Below are 17,643 nucleotides of genomic sequence, written 5' to 3' on the forward strand. Positions count from 1 at the left end.
TAACTACAGGAAGCTGAGGCAAACCTGGCCATGTCGTGTTGCACCAGTGCCATTCTCGCCAGTGTCTGTTGGCGATCTAAAGAACGACAATGATGTCAGACGCAGGCTTAGAATGCACAGAAAGCAACTCATGTAGATCAGGGCGATTTCAAAGCTGGTGGCGGGGACCGGGGAAGGGACGGCGAGAAACTGGCGGGGCAGCCCTGAGGCGAGGTGTGCAACCCGAAAGCCTGGAAAGAGCGATTGGCTTCTTCCGTGTGTTGCGCGGGGGAGCGGCTTCCTGTTTGCAGCTGCCGCCGGTCCAACTGCAGGTTCGAGGCCCTGGCGTGTTCCTGCATTTAATGTATGTACCTACTTTGTACCGTCTCCTGTCCATAAAACGATGCGGTGTGGCTACCAGAGTTGGCCTGCATCCACAGCCGATGTCGTTGGTTGAGAACAGGGGGGACATGGCAGAAACTGCCCGGCTAGGTGGACCTGCCTTTCTGAACATGCGTTGTCGACCGCCCTGCGTCACGTCCTGGTCCGGAAGCAAAAGCTCGCTCTTGTAACAATGACAGGTCCCATTTTGGTCCGTCCATCAGCCTCGCTTGTGTCCCAATCCATCCAGTCACTCGGGTTACCGTGCTGCAAGCCTCTGCAAGTGTTGCGCGTCAGCCAGTCCCGGAAGGTGCGCGCGCACGGGGCAAGGAAGACGAAAAAGCACAAAAGAGAGCCCTCCCGGCTTGTCCTCCGAGACACTAACTGGACTGAAGCGGTATGCGTCAGTATATCACTACTGCATCGCTCGAGCGCCATCTACAGTCTCGAGACAGTGTAGAGTTGCTCGTTATTTTGTTGGCTAGAACCTTGTGCGATCTCGCCTCGGCGCCGATATTGATCCCAAACACGAGAAGGTCTGGAACCTCGCTGCCTTTCTATTCGCAGCTTCCAGACCCAAATCGGACCAATCCGGCGACAGACCGACCGGTTTCTCCATCCGCCCCGCGTCAGCCAGCGCCGTGGCTCCGGATTCGCTCGGGCCAGGCCAGGGAGATCTCGTTTCCACCTTGACCGCGCGAGCGAAGTTGAGTCGTCGGTTCGCTTTGCGGCTCCATTCGTTCCAGGTTGTCGGTGGTGTCAGGTTTTAACTAGTGTCGCCTTGCAATCGCCTATACTTTCGATCTCGCTTGAATCCGTCTCCAAACAGAACAGGTTCATCCCAAGTTCGTCCCAAGCCTGCAGGTGGTCCGAACTTGAACTCGGACATTCCCAACGAACGTACGCTCGGTCCCTGCGCACGCACGGTGCAGCCGGCAATCGGCGACGCTCAACCGCTCGCTTGTCGATTCTCACGGCCCGCTAAAACTGCCGCTCCGGCTGGCCTGCGAATCCCGTTCCTCCGCGCTTGTGCACCCCTGCCCCCCCGGCGTCGCTCGCAGCCCCCAATTTTTGTCGGTCGGCCCCAGCGCCGCCGCCGCCCTCTGCGGTCTTGGGGGTCCAGGGTCCCAAAAAATCTAGGCAAGGGGGAGAGAATCACATCTCGTCCTCCCCCTTCCTTCCAGTCCACCCGATTTCCCTCCCCACCCGATTCCCGAATGTCCTGTGTCGTCGCCGGTTGGTTTCTCTGCATGTAGAAGCCTCTGGCCTGGTGACCGCCGAATCCGCCCTTTCGGCCTCCCGTCAGGAGTTTGGCGCGAAGACCCGGTGAAGAAGGACGGGGAAAGAGGATCCAGGTGCGAAGCGTCACAAGCGCGTCGCCGGCCTGCCATCTTCCCAGGGTGGATCGATTTCGGGGACAATGCCGTCGAAATTCAGTTACCAACCTTGGTGAGCAGAACCCCCTTTTTCAATTCCAACTTTTCTGGCATTCCGTCTGATCTCGACGAACCAAACTTGGGGCCACCCCGATCCCATCCCCTCCCTTGTCTCCATTCTTTCCATTCATGACCTCGCGAATCTACTTTTGCATTTTGGGGCAAACAGCATCATGCTAACATATTGTGACTCAGTCGGGAATTCAATGTGGTCGTTCTGGGTGCAGGTGTGTGTCCACTCCGGCTCCCCCTGAACAGCAGGAGAAACCCTTCTTCTGCCAAGACCTTCCATCACATGCAACATCTGCTGACATTGGTTCCTGCTTGCGAAAGGTGGCGTGGGGAAGAGCTGCTTGACTGGTACGTGCTGCTGCAGTCCCCCCACACTTGGCGAACACCCTGAACACCCTGAACCCCTTTCGGTACTGACGGCGTTTTGTCAACAGCCCAGTTCGTGCACAACGAATGGATCGAGAGCTATGACCCGACCATTGAGGACTCGTACAGGACGCAGAGGGCCGTTGATGTAAGTTGCAGACGAATGCCTCATCATTCTCGGTGCCATGTAACTGACATGTTTTGCGACTTAGGGCCGTCAAGTAATGTTGGAGATGTCAGTTTTGAGCAAGCAACCCCGTCTATCGTGTGGAGCGTTGTAATTGACGTGAAATCAGTCTCGATACAGCGGGCACGGAGCAATTCGGTAAGTGCCATTCAGCGTGCAAGTTTCCATGTGCTTCACTGACACCGCCTTCAGTTGCTATGCGAGATCTCTACATGAAAACCGGTCAAGGCTTCCTCTTGGTATTCAGCATAGCCTCGAGGACCTCATTCGAGGAACTGGAGACGCTCCGGGACGACATAATCCGCATCAAGGATGACGAGGACATCCCGATAGTGATTGTCGGAAACAAAGCAGATCTGGAAGATCAACGAGCAGTGGATCGTGCCAAGGCCTTTTCCCTCTCCCAGCGGTGGAGCGCGCCCTACTACGAAGCCAGCGCCAGGACACGGAGTAGGTGCCCACCCAACAAACAGTGGAGCCGCAGACTGACTGACATGGCCACTTTTAGCCAACGTTGACGAGGCCTTCATTGACCTTTGTCGACAGATGCTGCGACGGGATGACAACCCAGACGACATGCGTGACGATTCCTATACTCTACGGGGAGACGACCCAGCAGCCAAGAGACGCCGCAGGAAGAGGCGGAAGGAGAAGTGTACCATCTTATGAGCTCGCATTTTGCGCTCCTCAGCGTCTCGCAGGTTCCTCCAGCTTGGTCGGCCGGGTAAACCGGACATGAGGCGAGCTATGAACGAGGATTGGTCTATGGACGCCCGTCATGATGGATATGAACTCGGACCTTGAGGAGTTTGTTGTATAGATTCTAGCGCTTTGCGCTTTCTTCACATGGATTCATTTTCCAACCTGGGCCGTGGCACTTCCTTGGCTGTTTTGAACGAGCTGACATGGCGATGCTGACCAACAGTCCGCAGTCGTAACTCTTTTCTACCCCCCACCAAGAGTGCGGCCCCCTTTACAAATATGGATTGATATGGATTGTATACTCAAATAAAGATCCTTCGACCGCCACCCGCGCCGCACCACTACCGGTACTAACTTAGGTGCATACTACTTATGTATTGGCCTTGCATTCTCCTTCGGAGCCAGCAATGGTGGTTACACAACACAACGCTAAGTGCGCGCTTACACAACGCGGGTCTTAAGCTCGAAATAGAGATTTCAAATGACTGTCATCGGACACTCGACTCGGCTAAGAGGCGCACACATATGCACATACCACATCCATGTAGTCTCCATCCTGCTCAGTGTCAAAAATGGATATTTAATAATAGCTTGAACGACGTGAATAATCCTGTTTCCCCCTTGAGAACTCGTCGTCAAGTTCAACGGGAACGGGCAGGAGATGAGTCGGCCGCCAACTGCCCGCAACTCCCAGGCGCGCCTTGAATTATCTTCAATATCAACACTCAGATCGCGATTGGTGATTCAGGGTTGTGAATGTTCTCTCGGGTTGAGACTCTCGGGTTGAGACTCCAGGGTTGAGAGACTCATTCGATGCAACCCAAGAGCCCCACCTACCCTAACGGGCGTTGCGGGTTCCTGCGAGTGACTGCGCTAGCGTTTTCGATTGAGCGCAGGCCCCCGCCTCTTATCGCCCCGCCATTGGCTTGCACCAAGACCCGGGATCGATGGGCAACTGCTTCCTGCTGTCTGACTTGGTGGTGACGTGACGCCGCGCACCCAAATTTGATGAAGTCATTTTTAGACTGCAGCGCCCTCTCTCTCTGTCGAGGACCGTTTCTTTTTTGTGTCATTGGTGCGCGGCTTGAGATGGGAATCTCGAACCAAAACATCGAGGGCGAATCACCCGAAAGGCGCACGGATGTTACTCCTCTTTCAATTTGGAGTCGGTTTCGGTTGACAGCATCCGTCCCCACAGAGCGCGCAAAAGACTTCAAACGTCACGGCTCAAGGCCGACCGAAACGGCCAAGCAATTCGCGCTGGAATCACTTTTCTCATCCTCTTTGCGGTTTCCCCTTCTGCGCCGCAGGAATGTCGCGCCATCGCAGTCAGCCTAGCCTTCCACGGCGCTTTTATTCTAGGCAAGTTCTGGTGTCACAATGAATTAATTCATCCACCAAAATCCACAACGTCGTTTCGTCACCAGTTTTCTAAAACCAACTTTGTGGCCGGATCCCAGCAAGTTCCGTTGCAACGCTGCCTAACCGCCTTTGGAACTGTACCTGATTGTGAGTCCACTCCCTCGCGAGCCTCCCGAATGCTGCGTCCATCCTTGTTGACCATCCTTCATTTCCATCTTGGCCCGGGGGGCTCGGGGCGGGATGTGGGTGGTCTTCCTCCGACGGCTGCAAGGGCCTGTATCACACATCAATGGTGCGGTCGGGGCTCTGCACCTTTTGTGTCTCCAGCACTGCCCTCTGTTGTATTCGTATTCTCGATCTTTTTCTGCGTCTGTCTGCGATCCTGTGATCCAGTTTTGGCGGTTTGTACGGGGAGACTTTGCCACCATCTCAACTTTCCGTTTCTCTCTCTCTTCGGGTTTATGCTCTCTTCTCAAACTTCATTTCCAAATGCGTGGCCTTGACGATACCACCGCATCACCTTCGCTTCTTTCCCCATCTTCCTGACTCCATTCCTCCCGCCAAGACCTCGCCGTTTACCTCTTTTTGGTGTGGCAGGCTTCCGGAACTTTTCATTTTGGCGCTATTGCGTTGCCCGCACGACGCCTCAAAAGCCATCGACTCGCAAACCGTTCATTAGAAGCCCACGACGCTTCCCGAGCCACCAACTCTCTGGACGCCGAGAGCCAAACACCTCGGACTCCTGCGGGCGCTGCTTGATTTTCTCTTGATCACCAAACTTCAGACGGTGTTGCGGTTGGTTTTGCTGGGAGGCTCTCCCCAAAATCCTTCTTGTCCCGCTATCCTGAAACGGGGACTTGTCCGGGCACACCCCGTTTTCTCGTACGTGCACAATCTCATCTTGGGACCCCCCTCCCCCTCCCCCTCCCCCTCCCCCTCCCCCCGGCAGCTCCCCTTTCCCGTTCCCAACTCTGGCCAGTCCCGGACTCCCGGTGTGCCGCCCCTGGATTGCATCCTGCGACCCGTCCTGCCGCCTCCTCTGCCTTTCGATTCACAGGGTCACTGTTGGTCGAACAAGAGCGTAATAGGGCAAGCTGAGCCAGCATCGTCTACTGTTTATGTAGAGAGATACATAGATGCTCGTGTTATCTCATGTGAGATTCAACGGCCGCTGGAGGCTAGTGTCCGCTGTCAGGGAATGGATGGCCAGTGGCAGTGTGCGGCGACAGGGATGTCCAACAGAGTCGTCGAAACGCCGAACGTAGGTGATGGTACCCTCCAAGCCGGACCCCTTCTGCGATCCGGCTGTTTAGGGGGGTTTCCACGCTTGCTGCGGCCACGGGTGAAGCCACCCTCCCGCTCGAGCCCGCATTGGTCGGGTCATCTTGATCGGGCAAATCTGGCAAAAGGCTTTTCTGGAACAATGTTGCACGGGCGACCCTGGCTGGCTGCGGCATCCGTCTCTCTTTTCTCCCGTTGTCACTGTTTCTTGCTGCTTGCTTGCTTGCAAGGCCCGTCCGTTGGCTGACCATCTCTCCTTCCGAGGACAGACAGACTGTCTCGCCATCCTGCCTTCGCGCGGTCGAAGGTCATTGGCCTGCTAACAAAGTCATTCTTTTCTCGTGTTTGCTCTGGTCCGACCCAGCTGGCGCTGTGTTACATGCCTGCTGGCTTCTTTCATTCTCCTTCTTCATTGGCATAGATTGCGTTCGTTCGTTCGTTGTTTGCCTACGGCTACGTACACCACCAACCGGGTTCCACGACCTCGGGTTTGAAGTTGGGCCCCGCCGTTTGCGCGACCCAGTTGGCGCCGTTTGAACGCTTGGAAAGAAGGTTGATATTACACCGCCGACTCTCCGAGCGGACCAGAACTCGTTACGAACTGCGGCCCACGCCCCGCGATTACGCTCTGGAGACGATTCGCACTGTCGCCACCCCCTCCCATGCCACTCGGACTACGGACAAGAGTTGGGAGGATTTCCGAGCATCTGACAAGAGAGAGGGACTAGAGGGACTAGAGGGGCTCCGCATGTGGCGCGGTGTAAGCAGTCCTAGCTAAATGAATCCTCAAGATGGGAGCGATATGGATCGACCAGGGTTGGGATCCATCAGGAGGGCAAGAGAACGCGCCGCCGCAGGCTTACCGAGGGAGGCCATTCTACCAGAAGAACCTCAAATGGCCCGGCCATCCGCTTCTCGTCAGCCGGCCGTAGGATCGGCGACCGGACGACCGCGAGACGTCCGTCCACAGGCACCCTTCCCGCTGCAGACGAGGGACGGCCAGATCGGCGTCCCCATCTCGAGACCGTCGCCAGCTCCGCAATGGCCGTTACCGGAATCCATCATACCACCTACCCAGGTCGACGGCGAGCCGTTTCGACCGCCACAGGGGAACTCACAGCCGCCTCAACGACCCCCGCGCCCGAGCAGGGTGCCTTCGATATTGGACGCCTCCAAGGTGCAGGACCACACCCCAGTTTTTCAGTATAGACCCCAATCCGGGAGGGAATCTACAGGCCAGGAGTTGCTGGCAGTCCCAGAGACCCCGTCGAGCGCCTCACGGCCCTCCACCCTATCGTCCGTTGGATCGATCCCCGACTTTCCGCTGCCCGCGCAAATACCACCGGGGCCACCGCGGAGGAGTGTTAATCTCGGACCGCCACCGTCCGCGAGGCGGGGCGCTTCCTCGTTTTACTCCAACGCCTCGTTCGTCTCCCCGATCCCCGAGGAGAGCCCGCGGACTCGGTCCCACGCCTCGTTCGCCTCGAGTGCTGCGATGCCGGATAATTGGGGCTCGCCTTCGCCAGGACCGAGCCCCGATTTTCCGGACCCGGTGTATGGGGAAGGGATTGCGGAGGAGGGATACGGAGACGATGATGCGGAGGAGAGCCGGCTGGTAAGGAGCGCCAGTATAGGGAAAAGAGCGAAACCCACGTTGGTGACCGCGGCCACTCCCCGGGGAGCGGATACGGCGGGCCGTGATCAGCGGCCTGGGCCGCAACCAGTTCAAGGGCCTTTCAGGGATGGGACAGGTTACTTGGAAAACTCGAGCTCGTCCGGCACGATCCCGGTAGTGGCGAGGCTCCCCATTGGCATGGCCGTGACGCCCGACACCATGCTGAACGCTTATTCCTCTGCGAGTGCCGACGACCCGTCAACGACTTCTCAGCGAACCACACCATCCCCCGACGAGGCCTCTACGGGGGCCCAGACCTACAGCCGGTTTTCGGCGATACGGCGGCCACCGCGTCTGGATATGGATGCGGTGCGCAAGGCCGAGGCGAGGGGGAGTTTGACAAGTCTCCCGGACCTCATCCGTCGTGCAACGAGATTGGCCGCAAGCCTAGAAAAGGGGAGGAGACCGGCCAGTCGGTCCGATGAACTGGACGACTTCCCTGACTACCCATACGACGGGGAGAAACACCGGTCTGGCCTCTCCGATATGCTGGCGGCGTTCCCCCCACCAGCACATTTAGCAGCAACCAATACCCGGCGCAGCTTCCGGGACAGCATCCGAGAACAGGTCCAATCATGGCCTCTCCCTCTTAATTTTAATCGTACCCTCAACACGTCACAACAGGCTGTCCCAACGAGCGACGCGCAATCGTCAACTGGGAAACGGAAACGTAGATGCTGCGGCCTCCCCTGCTGGGGGTTCATCTTGCTCGTGATTGGCCTCCTGCTCGTGGTCGCCGCTGCGGTGGTGATCCCCGTCGAGTTCTTGGTCATCCAAAAGCAGAACGGAAACAGCCAGGCACAGGAAGAACTCCGGCAATGTCAACAACAACTAGCATGTGCCAATGGAGGTACTAACGTGGTAAATGAAGGAGTCTGCTCCTGTAACTGCGCCGACGGCTTCTCCGGTTCCGACTGCACTATTGCCAACGACGTCAGCTGCGCGACCATCACCCTGACCGGCTCTGACGACAACATCTCGATCGGCGACGCCATCCCCCGGCTCATCAACGAAGCCCAAACCAACTTCTCCATCCCCCTTTCCGCCCCGGAAATCATCTCAAAACTCAACACCCAAACCCTCAGCTGCTCCGCCCAAAACGCCCTCGTCACCTTCAACGGCCGCGCGACCCGCGCCGAGCTCAGCGCCCTCAACGCCCAAGCCGCCAGCGACGCCAGCGACAATTCCGGCCCCGACGTCGTCAACGCCAACGCCGCAGCCGTCATCATCGACGGCGTGCTCTACACCACCATCACCATCGTGCTCGCCCCCCTCACCACCTTCACCCTCTCCGACCCACCATCCCCAACCGGCGGCGGCACCACCTTCACCACCAGCCTGAACTCCGACGGCGACTTCGCCACCACCTTCTCCCTCACCCGCCAACCACCACCGCCACCACCACCGTCACCCACCTCCTCCCCGTCCCGCACCAGCATGGTCACCACCACAATGACCATGTCCTCCGGCACGGCCCGCCCCTCCCCCACGGCACCCGCCTTCGCCGCCGACGAGGAGGCGCTCGACTTTGCGCGCGTCGCTGTGCTGCTTGTCCTGCAGGAGGACGGCCTCGGCGGGGCCGAGGCGGCGCAGGTCGCGCTGCAGCGCTTCCTGGGCGGCGGCGGCGGCGGCGGGGGGCGCGGCGGGGTGGAGGCTGCGCGGAATGTTACGGTGGGGGGCGGGAGGAGTGTGGATTTGGTGCGGTTTGTGGTGGATTTGGGTGAGGCGGGCGGGGGGAGGAGGGTTGGGAGGGGGGTTGGTGGTGGTGGTGAGGTGAAGAGGGACCTGGAGGTGCGTGGGTTGTTGGCGGCGAGGAGGAGGTGGGGGTGGGGGTTGGGGGGGTGATGGGGTGGTGGGTTAATGTTGAGTGAAGTGAGGTGAAGTGAGGGTTTGGTTATGGGATGGTTATGGGATGGCGTGCGTGGGACTACCTACCTATCTCCGAGCTTGAGTTGCCCATCGCGGCCGCGGAGCGCGTCTGTTGGGGTGGTTTATTTGCTCGCTCGCTCGCACAGGAGATGCGACTCTTTTCGTGTCATATACCTTTTTCTTTTGGACATGTTGTACATTAGGTTACCAGCCACCTACTACACAAGCGCAAGGCGCCGGGCGTTTAGTTTTTATTTTTTATTTTACGACAGGGAGCCTATCTCCCGCTGGCGCCGGAGGAATTCAATGAAGCTAGATTCGATGCTCAAATGGTTCGACCGTTCTATGTGTGTGAATAACTGCCTGCCGACCTACCAACCACCTCCCAAAAACAGGACCGCAGTTCTGATCCCAGCGGCTAGAGTTGGCGATCCTAGGGCTGCCTGGCTCCTTCACGCATGAATGGAATACGCGGAAGGTCGGTCCTCTTGCTGGCCGTCTGTTTGCCTCGGACCCAGGCTCCGTTTACAGTCCGAGACAAGGGCAGGCTGGGCCCCCGGCCAGAGTGACCCCTCTTTGTGGATGCGATGACGGCTCACAATGGGGATTGTTGACGCATGTGCCCATCAGGAATGATCATTCTTTTGAGGAAGTAAACAATCGGCATGGCGATCGCGCCAAGGAATGGTTGGACACGGCATTAAGTTGGGCTGTTGAATTGAAACATGTTGCGCGGTTCAGGTTTGGGAATGTGATGCTGTGAAAGCCAATCCTTGTCATTTTTGGCGCTGGCTCAGGGCTGCTTAACAGTGGCCAGGGCGCGAAGGGAGCCGGTGGGAATGGGCTGCCTGCCTCAGGCTACAATTACGTCGTGCTCGGCGCTTGCCAACTCCCCCTGTCCAGCTTGGCAACCCCTGTTGCTGACGCCACCCTCCGGCTCCGGGAGCTCCGGAACCTAACAAAGAGATACTACCACGCAAGCCCATCACGTTGCCGGCCACATTCCAAACCTCTCTCCGCGTTTCCAACTACCTACTTTACCAAGGCGAAGGCCGATTTATCACTTATTACTTTTTCGTTTGTTTTTCCCTATTATCACATCGACACGGCAGAAACACCAACTGTTTAGCGATTAACAAGGCACCCCATCCTTCGAGTCGAGATACCCCTCATATTAACGGCGCCATGTTGCTGAAGCCCCTCACACTGGTGGCGGGCCTTCTGGCCGTCCCAGCCGCGCGCGCATTCCTTATCCCTCCCGAAGTTAGCGATACCGACATCCAGGTCGCCAATACCATCGCGGGCATCAACTCCCACGTCACCGATGTTCAGATCGTCGATGTCAACTGCCCCGGCTGCCCGGTCCTGTTGACGAACAGACGGGGCAAGAGTGTCCAGTTCAAGACCAAGTTCCCAAGCCATCTCGAGCTGGCCTTCTCCGTCGACCACCTGGCCGACCACGACCGCCTGCTGCTGAACGGTGTCGAGCTCTATCCCTCAGGCGAGACGATGACCACGACCGTCAAAGCGCCACAAATCGTCGACCGAAAGCCCAAGGGGAAGCGGCATCACCCCGATGGCGAGAAGCACAAGGGCAAGGGCCGTTATAGGGTCTACCCTCAACCGCAGCAGTTGAGCTTTGCCGTGCAGGTTGCGACCACGCCGAAGGACGCCGAAGGGAAGGTTGTGGTGGATATCGAGTTCCAGGTCATGGCGGTTGGCCCCACCTTCATCGACGGAATTCCCAGCGTCAAGGTCAACATCATCCAGGACGGCGAAGGCCGCTTGATCATCTCTCAAATCCAAAAGGGCGAGCCCAGCAACGTATTCCTCAAGAAGCTTCCCGGCGGTGACACAAAAGAGTGCACTACCTCGGTATGCAGGTGGCTAGCCGCTGCCCTGGAAAAGATCAAGAGCTTCAAGGGCATTGGTCACTGCGCCAACAAGGGCGGCGAGAAGTCGCCCATCTCCGACGAGGCTTCTCACTCTCACCCCCACGCCCATCGCCCCGTGACCGGCCACGGCCACCAGGAGCACCGCTGGGGCAAGCTGTTTAAGCACATGGCCTCGCACATCCTGCTGCCCGTGCTCATCGGCATCGTCGCCGGCGTGACCGTCAGCCTGTAAGCCACCCCCTCACCTCTACCTCTGTTTGCTCTCCTGAATCCCATCGACTAACACACAACCCCAGCATCGGCATGGCCGTCGGCACCGTCCTTGTCTCCCTCTGGCGCCTCTTCTTCCGCCGCCGCAGCAGCAGCAGCACCAGCGGCCACCGCCGTCGCCACTCGCACCACAAGGCGCCGCGCAAGGAGGTCGTGGTTGTGGAGGAGGAGAAGGCCGGCCTGATGGAGAACCAGGACGCGCCCCCGTCGTATGAGGAGCAGGAGACCCCGAAGACGCAGGTCTAGAGAGGATAGGACAGGAGGCGGGAAAAGGGGCGTTGAGTATAGCGGTGTCGTTGCTGTATGAGTATAGGGGGAACAAGCAGTGCAGCGGTTGGTTTGGATGCGGAGTTTTCAGCAGGCGTTTTAGGGGTTTCAGCGGTTGGTTGGGAGGTTGGGAGATTGGGAGATTGGGTTGGGGATTTTGACGGGATTGGGGATACAGAACCTGGGTTGAGATCCCCGACACTCCTTTTCTGGGCATCTTGGGTTGGGGGTTGGATGTGGTCTGGTCTGGTCCGGGTCTGGTTTGGTCTGACGTTGGATTTCCTATTTTTCCTTTTTTATACCCACGATACAACCACATTCCTTGAGCATCGACACCCACAAAATATGGGCTTTTTCCTAGGCTGGGCTTGGTTTGATGATTGACATCCCCCCTTGAGGGCAAATAACAATACATGTTTCATTGTTACAATACCGTGCGTTGCCATGTGTGTTACCGACACATGCCGATAACTACAAGGGATAGAACCCGAGGTTTGCTGCTCAGATTGCAATGCCCAAAACAAGGAACGATTCAAGTTGCAAGGCGAGCTATTGACGTTGGGAAACCTCGGGAACGAACTGAGTGGATTCCGCGGCTGATCGTCCGCTTCCGTGGATCGGCCCTGCAGCGTGCCGCTGCGAACGAATGCGGGCAAACTTGATCTGACTGCAGGAGAGGATATGAGAATGGACCGAACAAACGGACTGTGTGGGGAAAGACGGAGCACCGGGTCTCCGCTGCTGGAGTCGTTTGTTCGGCTCGCTCCGCTGACGAGAACGAAGGCCGCCGGACGGGCCGCATGCTGCAGGCCCCACTAGAATTTCTCGCTCGCTTCCCCGCCAAGCGCTCCCCGCCTTCAAAACCGGCAGAAAAAAGTTGGGATTTTGTGAACCTCGAGAGTTGTCGCCCGGCTACCGCGAATCGCTCCTTCCAAACAGCCGATTTTCGATCCGTTATCTTTTCCAGTCATCCTTACCATCGAATTCCCCACTCAGATATCGACCATGGGCAAATCATCAAAAAAGAGGGAGCGCACCGACGAGGATGTCGCCGACAACCACGACGCCAAGCCCGCCGTCAAGAAGAGCAAGCTCGACAGCACCGGCAAAGCTGAGGTCACCAAGAAGAGCTCCAAGGTGAAGGAAGTCAAGCTTGAGCCTGTCGCGACCGAGGAGGCACCCAAGGTTAAGAAGGAGAAGAAGGATAAGAAGGACAAGAGAGACAAGAAGGACAAAAAGGAAAAGAAGGAGAAGAAAGAGAAGAAGTCCAAGAGCAAGGACGTAGCAGCCACTCCCGAGTCGGACGAGCCCGCGCCAGCAGCGGCGCCTTCAGACCCGGAACCGGCTGAGGCCGACGAGGCTGCTACCAACGGCACTAACGGGACCAACGGGACCAACGGGACCAACGGGACCGCCAGCGCCGACAAGAAGAGCAAAAAGAAGAGCAAAAAGGACAAGAAGAAGAAGAGCAGCAAAGACAACGACACTCCCACCACCGAAGCCACCGCCGAAGAGCCCGCCGAGGAAGCCAACGGCGACACCAACGACACCACCACCACGGGCGGCAAACCCAACCGCTTCATCTGCTTCGTCGGCAACCTGCCCTATTCGGCCACCGCCGAGGACGTGCGGGCGCACTTCGCGACGCTGCAGCCGACGTCGGTGCGGCTGCTGACGCAGCGCGACGACCCGTCCAAGTCGCGCGGCATCGCCTTTGTCGAGTTCGCCGGGTACGACCACATGAAGACGTGCCTCAAGAAGTTCCACCACACCGAGTTCGAGGAGCGCAGCGCGGCGGGGGCGAAGGCGAAGGGTCCGCCGAGGCGGATTAATGTCGAGTTGACGTACGTTACCCTCTCAGATTGATTCCCTTTTCCAAGCAGGTGTTGAGAATGTGGCGCTAATCGATGCTTTTTTTTTGTGGACAGCGCTGGCGGCGGTGGCAAGACGGCGGCGCGGCAGGACAAGATCAAGCAAAAGAATGCCAAGCTCAACGAGGAGCGGGCGAACCGGATGCAGAGGGAAGAGGAGGCCAAGCTGGAGAAGGCGGCGACGGGAGGCAAGACGCAGGAGCAGCGGGACGAGGACTCGATACACCCGAGCCGGCGGGCGCGGGTTCCGTACGGGAAAGGCTGAGACTGAGCAGGGAGGGCGGAACGGTGGAAGCGTACCTTACTTACCTCTATACGTAAAGATACCCACTTTCTACGGATGAATAGAGTTTTCTTGTTTCACCATCACATATCACCAAAAACGTTGGTGTACCATATGGTCCAGGAAAAGGAGACCGTCTGTCACATTCAACCGTGTGGTTGTGATCACGCCGCTGATACGACTCTTGCGTGTTCCTGCTACCAAAAAGTTCGCTCGCAGTTACAAACAAGGAAGAAAGCAGAAAATGAGAAAGCAGATGAAGGAGGGTCTCTCTGCCTAGGGACAACGCAAACCTGCAACCCTGCAGTGGTGGGATAGAGCGCTTTTGCGTGGGGACAATGATGGCAGGCCACGAACCGCGAGGAGATCGGCACCGTGGAACCCCGCCCGGAGTCCGCAAGGTGAACAAATGTGCAAAGACGGTGGAATTGCGAGTGATTAGGGCATTAAGATCCCGAACGCGTATTTCTCTCGCCAAAACAAAACGCCGCCCTCGGTTTCGCAACCTTCAGCACAAAATCCTCCACTAGATCGTCAACCATCGAAGGGACGCATAGTGTCAAGTGCCAATCCAAAATCGGGCGGGGCGCAGTCGGTAGAGAACCAGAGATCCCTCCATTGGGTATAGATGGTGTGGTGTATTATGGGGGTCGTCTCTCGTCGTAGGGGTGGGGGAGGTCCCCGGGCCACTGGAGCCGAGGCATTACAGGACCAGGCACTTGGAGGACTTCTTGGTGGGCTTGGCATCTGTTGACCGGTTGGGGTCAAGCACGGCCCTAGGGAGGAGACGTCAGTACGGATTACTCGCACAACTGGCACACCAGGCTACGGGGCCAAGCGGCAACTCACCGGATGGCGCTGTCAAAGACAGTCTTGAGGTTCATCTGCGTCAGGGCGGAGCATTCCACGTATTTGTAGGCCTTGATGTCAGTGGCGCGCTTTGCCCCCATCTGGAAGGTGATGGGAGCCATTCGGTTGGCCGCTAGCCTATCGATCGTCTCCCTGTCTTCGCGCTTGTCGAGCTTGGTGCCCACCAGGATGATCGGAACGTTAGGCGCGTGATGGCTGATCTCGGGATACCACTGTGTGTAGGCGGTCAGATCAAGTCACTCGCTCCGGTGCAACATATCTTCACGAACCTTGGCCTCGACGTTATCAAACGATGGCGGGCTGATCAGAGAGAAGCAGATCAGGAAGACATCGGTCTGGGGGTATGAGAGCGGCCGCAGTCTATCATAATCTTCTTGGCCAGCGGTATCCCACAGCCCCAAGCTGATCGGCTTGCCATCGACCTGTACGCTCGCCGAGTAGTTGTCGAACCTGGACCATGTGTGTTAGCGCTGCGTCGGATAATGGCTGGGAAGCTGCACATACACTGTCGGGATGTACTCTCCAGGGAAGGCGTTCGTTGTGTAGGAGATAAGCAGGCACGTCTGAAACGCAAAGTCAGCATGCGAGCGGCGTGTCAAAGGTTGGGAATGCACAAGATCGTACCTTTCCGACAGCACCGTCACCTGTGACGACACACTATGAAGACAAAAGTGCAATTAGTATCCGGTTTGGGTTGTCGCCTGACAGCGGGGATGGAAACCCGGTCGGGAAGTCATGTTTGCTGTGGCTAACGAACCTTGATCGATTGGGTTGTAGACATGGTGTATGAGGTTGTGCGTGAGTAAGAATAGGAACTATTTCGCAGTTCTCCAACGAGCAACCAAGCAATCGAATGGCGATGGGCTTGGTATTATCGGTCAACCACGGGAGGTTGGGAAGGGGGCAGGAGCTGGGTTGCAGGGTTGCGGGAAGCAAGAGGAGAAAGCGCGGAAGAATTGCGCTGCGAAGGTCGGCCCACCGCCTTGCTACTTCGGTCGACTGGAGATCGGGATGGGCTATGATTCGATGGTTGGGACGGAGGAGGAGGAAGCAGGATGCGAGCTGCAAGCAAAAGGTCAGAAAAAGTCTTTTTCTTGCCACGGACTGCAAAGTTTTGAGTGCTAAGAGCAGAGCAAGCGGGAGAAAGCAAATTCGGGTGCGGTGCAAGTGAAAGGTGGGAAACAGCGGTCCGGCGCAGGCTTGAGGACCAGGGCGGGCATCAGGCGAACGGACAGTCTCCAGATGGGGACGGTGAGTCGTCGGGGATAAAAAGAGCCAGCACTGTGTGGAAGGGGGGCCTGCTAGGCGGCTGCCCAGTCGCGGGCTGCTCCAGGGCACCCAGTGGCGTGCCGCCTGCAGACGATGGCGGCTCATCCAGGCGTGGGGCGGGGGTTGCAGTGGAGTGCTGTCCTTCTCGCACGGCGCACCATCGTCTTGGCAGCGCCATGTCCTGTTTTGTCGGGTGGTGGTTTTGCCATTGGGGTCACTGGAAGCAACCACGGGCGGGCGCATCGCAAGGGGTTGTAACACGTTCGGCGTCAACCACCGAAATCCAGTTGAAACGACTGGGAAACAGGTGGGCCACGGATACCGGCAAGAAGGCGAAGAACCGAAGCTCACGGGGTTGGAACCGGCACAAATGTGACAACCATCCAGCGATAGTGGCCAAGCAGAGCTCGCGATGCGATCTGCGTTGGGGAAGTACCAAAAAGTACCGAGCCCCACTGGCTTCATGTTCAAAAGCAGACACTTGATGGGAGATCGATGTCCTGGGTTTTGGAGAACTCACACTCACAAAATACTGGCACTGCCGCCGGGCTTTGTCCTCGCGCAGCGTTGGAGTATCGTATGACCCAGACAAAGTTCAAGATTAGTGAAGGCGGGCGAGTGACAAGGAACAGGGGATCCGTGCTTCGAAACGTCAGTGCTAACGGCGGGCTCAGCACGCTTCCGATGTCTTGCTTGAGAATCCAGGATAGAAGTGGTTAAAAGTCGAGGCTAAACGACCAGGGATATGTGAAGAACCTCAAGGGGACTGGGAAGAAAAAATGGGTAGGGATTAGGATGAAAACAACAGAAGTCGGCCGGTTGAGGGAACTGGCGATTCCCAAGTATCATCAGCCCAGATTTCAGGATGTGCTGTCTCGTGGTCTGCTTCAGCTAAGCCAGGCCCGCTGGTCGCGACCAAAGGAAATGCATCTTCGTATAAAATACATACCCGATCCTCTCACAACAGCTGCACTCGCTTCGCCGCCGGAATCGAGGGAGTGCGGCCCATGGCAGCCGTTCCGTGAGAGGGTCTCCATAGAACAACTGCGACCTCGAGGTACATCAGTCTGCATGGAGGTACATACCCATGTACTGCGCAGCATGTACGTACCGTAGGTTTTCGTCAAATTGGGCTCCTCAAAGTTGGCATGTCAGAATTGATCTGAACCACACATCGAGTTGGTCTGAACCACACATCCCTTGCTTCTACGAGTGTCTTGGACGATGGGGGATTCCAACAACCCGATGATTGGTATTGAGCTCAGAAAGACTCGGGATCCAAGCGCTGTTACATTTGCGGCACGTCTGTAACGAAGATGATCTGGCAATGCAGCCTATAAGGGGGCCGGTGAAGCTGTGGCGGGTATGACGGCCCAGGAGCTGGCCAAGGCGGAAACACCACTCTTCTGATTTGTCTCGTTAAGCAAGCCTGTGACTGACTGTGCTTGAGGGGTGTGATCCCACCATTGAATAGATGGGCGAATCAGCCCTTTCCCCAAGCCATGACCGGCGAGACGGGCTGTGGGGTAAAACGAGGTTATCCAGGGATATGACAAGACACACAAAAACACGCCCTTACACAGGAGGCTCCGCATGTTTCGATGTGAGGTATTGCTGAGAGCGGGGCGTGACCGGAGCGAACGGCGGCAGTGGGAACCATGCCTTGCA

General features: G+C 57.4%; 5 protein-coding genes across 5 annotated transcripts; 4 read left to right on the top strand and 1 right to left on the bottom strand.

The window, feature by feature from the left end:
* The first annotated feature begins 1,417 nt into the window (after positions 1-1,417).
* B0H64DRAFT_72830 (ras family-domain-containing protein) lies at positions 1,418-3,233 on the top strand. The gene is made up of 8 exons (XM_062808672.1): positions 1,418-1,809; positions 1,992-2,023; positions 2,130-2,156; positions 2,243-2,322; positions 2,387-2,409; positions 2,471-2,499; positions 2,554-2,811; positions 2,870-3,233. The coding sequence occupies exons 1-8, from the start codon at positions 1,781-1,783 to the stop codon at positions 3,028-3,030; spliced, it is 639 nt and encodes a 212-aa protein (XP_062661850.1). The 5' UTR covers positions 1,418-1,780; the 3' UTR covers positions 3,031-3,233.
* Positions 3,234-6,601: 3,368 nt separating this feature from the next.
* Positions 6,602-9,226, top strand: B0H64DRAFT_316677 (uncharacterized protein; the record flags this gene model as incomplete). Its single annotated transcript, XM_062800297.1, has 1 exon — positions 6,602-9,226. The coding sequence occupies one exon, from the start codon at positions 6,602-6,604 to the stop codon at positions 9,224-9,226; it is 2,625 nt and encodes an 874-aa protein (XP_062661851.1).
* A 984-nt stretch (positions 9,227-10,210) lies between these two features.
* B0H64DRAFT_384793 (uncharacterized protein) lies at positions 10,211-12,115 on the top strand. Its single transcript, XM_062803029.1, has 2 exons — positions 10,211-11,373; positions 11,442-12,115. The coding sequence occupies exons 1-2, from the start codon at positions 10,436-10,438 to the stop codon at positions 11,659-11,661; spliced, it is 1,158 nt and encodes a 385-aa protein (XP_062661852.1). The 5' UTR covers positions 10,211-10,435; the 3' UTR covers positions 11,662-12,115.
* Positions 12,116-12,461: 346 nt separating this feature from the next.
* B0H64DRAFT_471650 (uncharacterized protein) lies at positions 12,462-13,918 on the top strand. The gene is made up of 2 exons (XM_062807891.1): positions 12,462-13,526; positions 13,611-13,918. The coding sequence occupies exons 1-2, from the start codon at positions 12,688-12,690 to the stop codon at positions 13,816-13,818; spliced, it is 1,047 nt and encodes a 348-aa protein (XP_062661853.1). The 5' UTR covers positions 12,462-12,687; the 3' UTR covers positions 13,819-13,918.
* Positions 13,919-14,681: 763 nt separating this feature from the next.
* B0H64DRAFT_316937 (ras-related protein) lies at positions 14,682-15,363 on the bottom strand (the record flags this gene model as incomplete). The annotated part of the gene is made up of 4 exons (XM_062800313.1): positions 14,682-14,918; positions 14,976-15,156; positions 15,211-15,269; positions 15,331-15,363. Coding segments are annotated over 4 exons (510 nt in total), but the record flags the coding sequence as incomplete, so codon positions are not given.
* Positions 15,364-17,643: the final 2,280 nt, after the last annotated feature.

Source organism: Chaetomium fimeti, assembly GCF_033439085.1.
Source record: "Chaetomium fimeti strain CBS 168.71 chromosome Unknown B0H64scaffold_2, whole genome shotgun sequence".
NCBI lineage: Eukaryota > Fungi > Ascomycota > Sordariomycetes > Sordariales > Chaetomiaceae > Chaetomium > Chaetomium fimeti.